At 41.5% G+C, this 12928-nt stretch overlaps 1 protein-coding gene across 4 annotated transcripts in view; it reads left to right on the forward strand.

Moving 5' to 3' along the window:
• LOC147032174 (latent-transforming growth factor beta-binding protein 1-like) overlaps positions 1 to 12928 on the forward strand; it is a 293202-nt gene that overhangs the window by 254659 nt on the left and 25615 nt on the right. For all 4 annotated transcript variants that reach the window (XM_085869539.1, XM_085869540.1, XM_085869541.1 and 1 more), the window contains 3 exons: positions 3571 to 3711; positions 5805 to 5972; positions 11712 to 11885. In XM_085869539.1, the coding sequence (XP_085725665.1) occupies positions 3571 to 3711; positions 5805 to 5972; positions 11712 to 11885 (483 nt within the window). The remainder of the gene's footprint in view (positions 1 to 3570; positions 3712 to 5804; positions 5973 to 11711; positions 11886 to 12928) is intronic.

Consider the following 12928-nt stretch of genomic DNA (forward strand, 5'->3'; position numbering starts at 1 on the left):
GGAGGGAGGATTGACTGAAAGGATGACAACGTTTGCAGACTCGCCTTTCGTGTTTAGTCTGGGTTCAATTTCCGACCCCGCTACAAACTGCCATCCTGGTGTTTTGTAGGGTGATTAAGGCAACCGGCCCATCTGCAAGCATTTGTTTGTGATTGTTGAAGATCCAAGATGTCCTTTACAAAAAGGACGATATTGTGGGCTGGTAGCCTGGCCAAATTATCAACTTCCTGCCTTGGCTGCGGGCTGCTTCATCAGCATTCTTAAACGTTGCAGCAACTCACCGAGGGTAGGTCCTTAGCCTTTGAAATGATCACGAACAGTCACGTTTGCCCTGATGTCCCACAGTGGGGTACGGAATCATACGTGCACACAGAGGGCAGAAAGCTCCTCCATCTGTTTCCCTGAGAAATCCGTTAACCTGGGATCTGGGGTGTTCCAAGCACCACTAAAGTTTCATTCAAGAAGTTTGGACCTCTGCACATGATGAAAACCGACCGTGGTGCTACTTGAATTAAATAACCTGAAAAACATAAGTACCGAACAATAAGTTAGAGACGACAAGTTAAAGACTAAAGATTACCGAACAGTAATCTCCTGCCTTTCGTCCCATTTCACCTTTGATGTTCTTACAAGAACAGAGATTCATCATCCCATATCATGACAACGATGGAGCTCATTCCGGTTCACTTTGCTCATGGAGAGGTAAAGAGGTATGAAGATTCGACGAGACTCTCGTGACATATATATATATATATATATATATATATATATATATATATATATATATATATATATATATATATATATATATATATATATATATATATATATATATATATATATATAGGTTGGAGCGTCTGCCATGAGTCTGGGGGCAAGGTTGGCGGTTTGAACCCCGACCAAGTCAGTGCTGCTTCCTTGCTTGACGATCAACATTTAATAAGGATAGAGCACTGGCAAACAACCACAGATTGGCAACTGTTGTGCAGGCTTGATGGGCCGAATGACCTCCACCTGTGTTTAAGTCCCTTGTTAGGGAACTCATGAAACATCTCCCACGCACCTTGTCAATCACATTGAGAGTAAATTGGACAATACATTTTCAAAAGGATAGCGCAAACAAAGAAGTTTTAAATGAGTCAGCCATCAGGTGTAGCAATGTATTTTTCCTCATACACTGGTAGCACTCACATACCGGACAAACTGTAGGGTCTTCAGAAAGTTGCCTCACCTTATCCTTTCTCTCTGACATTTTCCTCATATTTCCTCAACACATATGGTGATATTAATACTCTACGGTCATGCCAAACATGCTTGAATTTATTTGTTTAAATTATAATTTTATCATTATTTGCACCAAAAGTTTTCCAGAATGGCTTCAGAAGTCTTAAGTCCATGGTTCAACACACACACATACATACACACACACACACACACACACACACACACACACACACCAAAACTTGCTGCGAGGAACAACTTTATAAAGGAATTCTAATTTTATTGAGTTCATATCGTGCATTGGAGAGTGTTGTCAGTTTGAAATGCTCTGCGCCTGCCTTATTTGGCTTCGATGATGTAAGGGCCAGCCAGTTGTTTATCCAGCTGTTTGATGCTGCCTTGTGTTTTTACTGGCAAGAAAAAAATCTCAGGGACATTGCGAGGCCTCGAGTCGACGACCATGACACTTGGGGGGGGGGGGGTTGGACCGGGTTAATTCTCAACAGTCCACTCCTCAAGTTTCGTTCAGGTCAGATGTCTGTTTGTAGATAACGCATTCCAGGTGCTGGTCAAGCTTGATGTCAAAGTTCAAGTCGATTTGCAGTTCACAAAGAACGTGCCTTGTTACTGTCCTTTTACCGCCCACTAGATATATACCTTTTGAGGTACGGTGCTCAACAATGAAAGGAGTTTGAAAACTTATTGCTTTACTTTGGAGACTTTGTAATTGCTTCATCACCTCCACCACTGAAGGTGGATGGAGGTTATGTATTCACCTCTGTTTGTTTGTTTGTCTGTTGGGTGGTCGCCAGACTTCCATTATTCTCAGCTTTTCCGTCTGTATGTATGTTTGTTTGTTTGTATGTAATGGACAGTTCTGGAGGCCAGAGGAGTCAACCGATTTTGATGAAACTTGACAGGTAGGTTCACACCAGGATCTAGTTGTATGCTTTTGAGCACCGTTGCTATGGATGCCACCGTTGCCTAGCAACGGGACTTTGAAATTTTTGGAAAACCCTAAAAAAATTGTTTTTTCGAAAATCAAAAATCGGCTTCCAGGCTTTTATGCGCACTATAATCAACCTCTTTGTCAAAAAATTTCAGCCCAATCCGTCAAAAACTATTACTAGTTTGCAATTATGCAGCGACCACCCATATCGCTTACCAGCTTGTCTGCCTGTTTATGAGCAGGATATCTCAAAAAGTTGTGGATGCATTCGGATGAAACTTGTGGACAGATTGGGTGTGTGACAAGGAAGAATTGATTCGATTTTGGTGAAGATCTGGATCTGGATACGAGAATTATTTAATTCTTAAAGTGATTCTTCACCATTGAGAAATTGGGCCAAAAACGATAATGTGGCATGACATTTTAAGCATGTATTGGGCCCGATATGTTCTTGTGGATCAGGCATTACATGGTGGAGGTATGTGCTTCTACAGAGTGCCCTTCTAGTTATTTAGATGTTGTTCTCTACATGAAAAAATCTCACAACTGGAATGGCCTGTTTTCCATTACCCAAGATGAGATGCATCCATGAGCAAGCACATTTCTTATATTATTAGCAAATTGAGCCTTCTGAAGAGGTTTGGTTTGAAAATTGTTTCTCGCATTGGGTCATAGTGGCATTGTGGTGGAATGAGTAATGCCTGGTTGCGCTTCTCATAAGTGCCCACAATGCTCTGTCAAGTGTAAGGGCCTCCACCGCCACCGGTAGTTGAGGTTTTCAGAGGAATAAAAATGTTCAAATGTATTACTGATATCCTCCATAAACAACAATTGTTTTGTTATTCTCCATGTAGTGCCAGCAAGCCATTGCTTCTCATTAATGGGATTATTTTTTAACAACTGCATCTATTTCCTCTCTGTTCTTTTTGATGTAATCTTGTGTTGTTTTGTCCAGTACTGAGGGAACAGATTGTACTTTTGAAAAGGAAAGCATATAAAGGAACTCGGACAAAATAAATCTGTTCTAACAGTTCAAGCCTGAGAAACAAATGATGTGCAAGCTTCCCTTAAATTGCAACAGAATTTGGCAATTGCAACAGAATGCAATTGCAGTTTGAAATGAAAATAACAGATTATTGTTACAGTGTTAACTTTGTCCTCTCAAATTTAATTGTGCTTGTGGTTTTGATGATGCCGATAATTTTTATTAATATAATTTTTTTTTTACCCTCCTTCCTCTAAGGGTATCGGACGAGTATAACGGGAGCAGGCCTAGTTCACATAGTTCACAAAACACTTTGTAACTCATGGATGACACCACTGTTTAATGGTTGTGGTGTCTTTTGATCGTTGCAACGGGAGTGATGAATTGCCCTGTGGGATGTTCCGCTTCTCCGCAGATATCGACGAGTGCCAAAACCCTCTTAGCTGCGTGGACGCCGAATGTTTCAACACAGACGGATCTTACGTCTGCTTCTGCACACCGCCATCGGTCCTTGATGAAACCAAGAAACGTTGTGTGAACCGCACAGAGCATGCAGGTGCCGGAACACACGACACTACGTTGAGCTCGTTTTCAAACAAAAGCCTTCAGAATGCATAAGTTGAACTGTGCAGTTGTTTATGATGTTTCTAATGATTTACTTCATGTGAATGCAAATGGTGTTTGTAATATATTTCTTCTTCGTGACATCCAGACTAAATTGCCAAGCTGTTTAACTCTAAGCGCACGATAAGAATCACGTCTTGGTTTAATAATTCTGACAGTTTCAATGATCCCTCTTTTTGGTTTTGCAACGAGCTGTTGTTAAATCGGAGAGTGGAACGAGACAAAAATCACCAGCCTGCTCATTGTGTCAGGATTCGAGTCGCACGGCTTCGTACAAATGCTTCTCATGCCTATCAAACTTGAGTGGCAAGTTCCCGATGAGTCCTCGTGACATAAATCAGAGCTACACATACGTTAGTTGGTATCTTTGGTTGTGTGTTGGCACAAATTCATTTAGCTGGTACTGAATGCCCACATGTGGTTAAGATTTCTGATTTTCCACCACCTTGCCATTCGTCTGAGTTCTAAGCAGGACTACAAGTTGTTGTTTTTTTTTAACCCTGGAGGTCCAAAATACAGGCTCATGTTTTATTTGGCACCCAATAATGTGAGCTGTTAATACAATTGAAACAAATCACTGAAAAACTGCCAATTTACAAAGCCTCCTTTTTGTTGCCTCCGCCAAAGGCGGACGGACGCCATGTTTTCACCCCTGTTTGTCTGCCTGCTTGTCTGTCAGCATGATATCTCAAAAGGTTATGGACGGATTACTGACATAACGTGGTTTACAGCTTGGGTGTATGATGAGGTTGAATTGATTCGATTTTGGTGAAGAACCGGATCCGGATCTGGATATGATCATTTTTAATTAGTCTCGCCCCGAAGGGGATGCAAGACTCTTGCAATGCCCGTGTCGGTTTGTCTGTGTTTGTGTCCGCGGCTATATATTTTCGTTTTAAACATGGTGTCCTCTGCAACCGCCTGCCCAATCAATGCGAAACATTAAACATAGTGGTGACTCCCCATGGAAAATATTTTAATGCTAACTCTGACATCGGAGGTCACGCGGTGTGGCAGCCATATTGGATTAAAGGAAAAAAAATTGACATTTTCTCCAAAACCGCTCAACGGAAAAAATTGAAACTTGGCATGTCATAAACTCACCACAGGGTATGTCGGGTTAAAATGATATCATCAGTGAAGTGGTATCCCAGCCATCATTTGTTTAATTTAAATCTTTATTCGAAAAATCTGAAACTTCATATATCTGATCTATGACCCGACGTGAGTGAAGCATTAAATTTGTGACGTTCATAAAGCATGCCAACAAACGATGTGACATAATAGGGTGCATGGCTGATACGGGTAAATGGGCCATAATAGCCGTGGGTCATAATAGTGGCGTGTTCAGTTAACGATGGTATTTTTGATCAGAATGAACATACGAGGCAAGACGATGCGCTCCATAAGTGACGTTCTGTTTTTATTTTATTTTATTATTTATTAACCGATAGGGCCAAAAACGATATATAGCATGATATATCAAAAAATTGTGGACAGATTGTAACAAAACTTGGTGGATGAGTTGGGTCAGTGACCTGTTGGGTCAAATAACAAGCTAATTCAATTTTACTTAAGGTCCGGATTCATATCCAGCCTATCAGTGGGATGCAAAATGTAAACTGTTCAGCCTGGCTGAGGTATGCACTCTACTGAGTGCCGTTCTAGTTCCTTACTTTATCAACTAGAGTGTGGCAAAGCAAATTATCGATCCAGTTGAAATAATTTTTTCAGATGCATGCTATAGACGATGACTCAATCAGGCTTCATTGTGCACATTATATCGTGAATGAAGGAAACTATCCATAAGATACAATGGAATACTTGTCTCGTGTCAGTATCAGCGTCGGCAGATAAGCTAAACAATGGATTTCATCAAGTGAAAATCAATGTAAGTACCTATATTTTCTGCTGTAAGAAGTGGGGTGCACATGATGTTTCTAGTGTTTCATCCTTCATCTAAGCAAATGTGGAACTGTTCATAAGGACCTGGCAGGAAACATTGTTCTGTTCGTTATCCTTCAGCAACAACTGAAGAGAATTCACACATGAACATCTGCTGGATGGAGGTGTCACGCACATCAATGTGCAGCCGTCCTGTGCTGGGTCTTCAAGCCACGTACACTGAATGTTGCTGCAGATATGGAGCCGCGTGGGGCCTGGAATGTGCTCTTTGTCCTTCAAAAATGTCTGGTAAGAATGAAATTATTGTTTTCCATGATAGTGCTGCTCCGTCTACTTAACCTCTCAACTGGAGATTTGAAGTGTACGTCACTGTTGGTAATCAATACAGCTCACTTTATGACAGACCTTGAAGGATAGAGTGATCCACAAAGTATTGCATCCTGCTGATCAGGAAGAGCATGTAATGGCCATCTATTTATTACATACCTAAATTTCGCCCAATTTTTGTGACACCATCCTCTTTTTTTTTTTTCGGCATTTTTTGTGATGAAGTCACATGTTTCCACACAAAGGCAAATTTGTCACGTCTATCCAAATGCAAGCATTTCACAATAAAAACCATCAAACAATGTTTAAAGGTTTTTAGACACTGGAACTATGAAAAACCGAATTAAACGACATAGTGGTTGAAAAAAAAACCTTCATTGAAAACACCCGTCAACATAGAGGCTGAAAGAGAAGCTTTACAGGCTTCTCCGAAAAAGTCGACATGTCGACTTGTGCAACTGGTGTGGACCTCTCTCACAACCGTTGGCAGAATCATACACGATGATCTGAAACTGTATCCGAACAAGATAGTTATTGCAGCACCAGACCAAAATTAATAAGATGGGAGAAAGAAATCAGATGGAAGGACAACCCATAACTTTTGGCAATTGCAACACAATGCCCCTACTCCTCTGATCTGTCTCATCCTGACTACTACCTCTGGGAGTCCCTCACTGCTAAAATTTACCAAAACAACACACACGCACAGACACACACACACACACACACACACACACACACACACACACACACACACACACACAGTTGCAAGATAAGATTAGATCGGAAATTAGACGCATACCAGCTCCAGCTCTCAGCGAGTCATCGACAATTTCAGTGTGGCAGCTGTCATCCAGAGACGCGATGCTTTGATTGAGCAATTCATCAACGACTAATGATATTGCTCCTTATTGGTTGTTGAAGCATTTTATTCACTCCAACAAACAAAAATTTCACGAATCCTGTCTATTATATGAGACAAAAACAAACAAAATCGACCGATTATACAAAATATTGTCGTTAAATAAAAAGGTAGATTTAATTTCGTCCCACCCTGTATATAGTTGGATGAGAGCTCTGCACTGTAATGTGTGAACAATTCATTTTGCAAGTGTCAGCACCTTCTGAAGCAGATCCACAGAGAGTCACATTCCTTGGTTATTTTCTGTGAAGCTTATTGTGGTTTGCATGTTTCATGACGATCATGATAATTTATTTTTAAGAGACTGAAACGACCAATATTCGTCGAGAAGCATAAATATTATCTTGAAGTGTCGTGTTGGATGTGAAATGCTGTTTATGTCTATTTCAGAGATGGGTGCGATAATGGGCAGTTTTTCAGCTCTATTGTGATGTGAAAGCAAAATATCTAGTAGAACGTCAAAATGTGTGCACGTCAGGTGTGCTTTGGGGCATAATTTAACTTCCCTTGAAAGCCCTGATGATTTAGTCTTGACACAATGCTTTTATTCTTCTTTTTCCTCCTCCCTTCATTTGGCTTGTTCTTCACCCTGAGTGTGGAAATTTTGCTTCAAATGTCCTCACATGAATGTTGCATCAAACCAAGCTCTGTTTTATTAGTTGTGACCCTCCAGGCTACTCCTTCATTTGGTTTTTGCACAAATTCTTCCAAATTCTGCATTATGAGTCTTCGAGGTTAAAATAAGATTCGGAAAAAAAAATTGGGAATATGTATAACAGTGTGGCTTTAAATTGACTGTGATCCATCCATTTTCCAAGTGGAAGCTTTCCCAAGCCCCCTTCCTTCCCCACCCACCCCTCTTTCCATGCACCCCCCACCCCCTCCCCCAGACACACTGTGTATGCACTGCTTCCCATTATTTCTGTATGCGTCCTAATAAGAAAAAAAGAGAGCTCTTTATAAAAAATAAATTATATTCTGATCCAACTGTTGGTTGATGAAAGCAAGAACAAAGAACCTTTGAAGTGGGTGAGCTCATACTGCCAATTGCTGCATATTAAAGTATCCACACAGTGCACTGGTGGTGAATATTAGGCAAGGCAGATTGGTCTGATCTGAAATCTGCGAGCTCCCTCAGACTGGTCCATTATCTTATCGGATGCTGACATCGACATTGCCTGGAATTACTTCCTTAACAGACTGCTTTCTTCCCTTCATGCCTGCAATTGTCCTATTCAATATCCTTGTCGTGGCACATTGAAGCATGTGGTGAGGTCATTTCGAAAAGCAGCTTGTTTTCTCCACCTTTAAGGCAAACCCAACTGATGCAAACCTAAAGGCCCTCTGCATTTACCCATAATCCATGACATTGGTCGTTTGACATCAAATTGACTGCGGACAAGCCGATCAAATCTTTCACCATCATCTAAAACCTGGTGGTAACTGGTCAAGTCTGTCTCCAGTACACATTCCCCTTCTGTACCTTCACTTCACAAAGGATGCAGTCATATTGAACACTGCTTGAAAAAGCTGAATATTATCAATACTGTCCTTCCTGAAAAGGCCAAGATAGCCAATTGCTCCCTCCCTCTACCTACCCTTTGCCCCATAAAAGAGTACTGTCTGAAGCACATGGACCTTTCTCTTACTAAGGTTGAGAAGTTGAGTCAATCATGACACCTCCTCTGCAACTGGTCCCGCTAGCTCCCTGCAGTGTTATCCTCAATAACCGTGCTTTGGCTACATCATTTCCTGTTTCCTCACACTTCTCCAAGTCTTTCTCACATGGTCTGCTGCCTTCATCGTGGAAAGCTGCAACTACCTGGTACCCAGCCTTACTTTCCAAGCTGTCTGATAAATGAATATGGAGGTCCCTCCTTGAAGCAATTATCAGATTTTATGCGCAAGCAAAAATAGCAGGTTGCTCCTGATGACATCTTATCTCAAAATCTCACTCTTCAGGCTGGTGTATGACAAGGCAGCGTTTTAGGAGCGACCTTATTCTTGGTATACATCAATGACCTCTTTGCTACATTGGATAATCATCAGCACAATTTTGCAGATGACTCCACCATATACAGAACAGTACACAAGACCCTTGCCCCACCCTCTGATTCCTACATCCTACCCCAGCCATCCCCTCTCCCTCCACCCCAAGGTCATGCATTTTACCAGAATCCTACAACTTATTGCCTTCCATACTTCGAAGGTGAACGCTCACCACCTTTCTTTCTTCCCTCTATTCTTTCATCTCTGGAAACATCTCCATATGTCAGTTGTCTCATATACACAGACACACTCTTATATACAGCCTTAAGGCTGCTGGTTGCACCATTGGTTAGTGACGCGGCTATGCCACTGATGCAGTACCCCGATTACCAGTAGACTGGTGCTCATTTCACGGACCTTGGAAGGATGACAGGCTGAGTCAACCCCACCTGGTTTTAATTCAGTGGCCAACGGGGCTCAAACTCAGGACCCTAGGATCCCAATCCAGCCACCCTAACCACTAAGCCAACACCAGGCTTGGTTGTCTCATGCCCCACTCCTATTGTTTCAATAACACTGTGCATCCTGATCACCTTATGACATCTCCCGTACCCATCCGTGCTCGTTTCCTGCTTTCACCAATGCTCTCCCACATAACCCCCCCCACCCCAACCCTGTCTCTTCCCTTTATGCCACTCATGTGTGATGTCTTTGTCTTGGTTCTCATTTGATTAGTCTGTGAATTTGTTTTAACTCCTCCATGAGCCGAGATTTCTGCAGAATTTTTATTTTTATTTTTGAATACTGTTCATCTTCATTACACACTGACCCACGATGTTCAGTCCGTGGCTTATAGAGTACTGGCATATTTAGCCGGTGTTGCGCGGGAAGAGAAACATGAATAAGGAGCGCTTTCTAGCCAAAGTAAATTTGGAAATTTTAATTCCCTGTGCCACCAAAACAAGGTGATGACAGGCTGAGTCATAAATTGACACGGTACACAATTACAGAGAGAATTTATGCCCCCCACCACCCCTCATACCCTCACATGAGGTCGTGGCCACATAGCCTATGTTACTCCCCACACAAGGTTGTATTTGTACCTGAGTTTGGAGTTTGTAACTTTAAAGATGTGGCCATGCAGAGAACACATACAAAGAAAGCGAGAGATAGAGATAGCGATAGAGATTTGCCTTTTATAGGTATAGATATAATGTTGGTTGAAATCTTTCACTAAATGGCTGGCCACTCTCACTTTTGACTGGGTTTAGTTAGGGCAGCAGTTTCGAATTTGTTCAGGGTACCGATGATAACATGCCCACTCTTTTTCAAAAGACACCACAGGATGCTCAACGTCCACCACCAGCAATCAATGCTAGCTTATGGATCTCCAGCCCCCCCAACCCATCTGAGAGATGGCACACTTTCTGATGGAGCACGCTGCCTGTAAATCGCCAATCTACTGTTTGCGTCTTTACCGAGGTTGGATAACAAACCAAGGTGCTGCATCATTGCATAATGGCTCACTCATTGCGAAAGAACGTGTGTGATATTTACCTGGCCTGTTTCAAATTTGTTTGCTACACACAAAGTTGAAATGTGCGCGTCCGGTGGAGAGTTTAAAAAACATCATTCAGTGTGTTCAATATTTGTTTTTCCCCCATGCTTGAGAATGTTGGCAAGATGGGTTATTCCCATAGAAACATGACGAAGAAGTTATTCTGAAAATGAACGCTGTACGGAGGGTGCCGGACATGAGTGAGACAGCTGCGGAGATTGATTCTGACAGCAGTAGTGTCGGAGCTTGTTCTCCGTGCCAGTTTCACCAAACTTCCATTGGCCGTGTTTCATCGGGCTGCCATGGACCTCCGTCAGATTGTAGTCCCTTCAACGAATGGTTTGAGTTTGAGTTGCACGACCTGAATTTTCATGTTTATACCACAAATTACAACACTGCGGGATATTCCAAACTCTACGAAGTATGAATAGACTTTCTTTCAGCACGCGTGCAACCAGCATCTGGCATTTGGAATTATCTTCACGAAATGCACTTGAAAATAGTTTTGACAACAAAACGACATCGAAGTTATTGTTATCATCGTACAAGGTGGCATTGTTTAAACGTAAACTGTGTGATTGTGATACATTGTCTGGGTGAGAGTGAGTCTTGTAGTCCTGACCTCCAAATGAAAGTGGGACTCCTTTAGTGAGTGGAGAGTCAGAAAACGATGGATTGTTATAATTAAATATCAAACAATGGCAACATTGCACACAAAATCCAGACCGTTTTGCATTTCAACTAAGATATCAACTACAACTGAATTCCCTTACAAGGACCTTCAATGCAGAATGAGGCCCTTTAAGCCCATCGAGCCTGCAGAATGGTGGCCAACCTATCCTTTTTAAATGCAGATCATCAAGCAAATAAGCAGCATGTACTGTTTTTAAAGTCTTTGGTATGACTCGGTGGGGGGGTTTGAACCGAACCGCCGACCTCCCAGACTCAGAGCAGACATTCCAACCATTATGCCATCCATAGTGGCTCGTGTTTTATGATATGTCTTATGGGTTTCCAAAACAAGCACCATGGTTTTATGGTGTGCCTCATAGGAGCACAAATGTGTCTCGTGCTATTGTCTTGACATCTCATGCCAACCGTGTGTTGTCTTCGGCAGCGTCATGGGGATTCGATGAGACATTTCTGTAAGGGGATTTCTTTCAAATAATGTCAGCAACTATTATTTAACCTATGAAAATTCCTTTTTCTCCCACCTGAAATGTTCTGTCAGATGATTACGCAGAGCTATGTAACATCCCTTCATGGAGTGGCGTGGACCATTTTGACACATATGCTGTGGCTCCTTTCTCTGCACATTCACGCCCTGAAAATGAACCAAGCTTTCTGCCAGAGAACTTCCCACATTTTCTACCAGACACCAACCCCTACTATCAGCCGGAAGGTGGTAAGTAGACCTGCCGTGTCCAATACATCCCCAATCTAAACCCTTGGCTCAGTCATTGCTCAGATGTATTTGGAGAACCACCCAGCCTGAACAAAGGGAAGAGCCATTCGTCACTCTGAGAATAACTTTTTGTCAAGATAATTTACATTCTTTATGCTGTTTTAAGATGATTATAAGATAAACTTTCTAATAATTAAACAAAAGTTTTATTCATTGTGTACCCACAGTGCTAATTAAGCTCTGATGCGAATAACAAAGGTTGTGAAGATTGAGTTTTCCTTATTACTTCAATATGTAGGGCATTCAAAATGTTTATAGAAGTTTTGTTAGTTGAAAATCAATGCCTCCAGGCAGTGCTGCCCACCTGGCTGAAGTGAATAATGAAAGTTAAAATGTTGAGCATTTGTTTCTTGAACTCTCAAAGATATTTACTTTTCTGTAATAAGATATTGATGAAATGAAGGTCGCCATGTTATGAGATAAAGAGTCTGATCGTTGTTATTTATGCAATGAAACAACGCCACGTTATCAGGCCAATTTTGATTACACTGCAGAGGACATGCACTCTTCACATCTTCTGCAAAGAGGAAACATGCTGCAGATAGCTATCTTAACATCCCACATAAGCCAACTAAAGAGTTCATGGAATATGATACTCCCTGCAGTGTTCAAGTATACACTTCTTTTTTAATACGATAATAATCATTTTAAAGATCATTTTAAAATGATAATCATTTTAAAATAGGCATAAATATAATAACATGACCCCCTTGACAGCTGCCATAGGGAGTGAGTGCTTCTAGTTAATTTAATCCAACATGCAAACCATTTTATAATTCATTACCTGATGTTTTATAAGAGATCACACCACATATTATTTGAAACATTGATGATACAAGTAAATATTCAGTGGAATACCTCAAAAGGCTTAGTTTGGAATTAGTTTCGTTGAAGTCAAAAAGTTTGCTTGATATGCTGAGCTTGCGGCTGGCGGTTTAAAGCATTGGTCTCATGAGAGGTCAAGTTGTGGCTTCCAGGCCCAA

This window comes from Eptatretus burgeri, chromosome 2 (genome assembly GCF_056783735.1).
Source record: "Eptatretus burgeri isolate ZD-2024b chromosome 2, Ebu_testis_v1, whole genome shotgun sequence".
In the NCBI taxonomy this organism is placed as follows: Eukaryota; Metazoa; Chordata; class Myxini; order Myxiniformes; family Myxinidae; genus Eptatretus; species Eptatretus burgeri.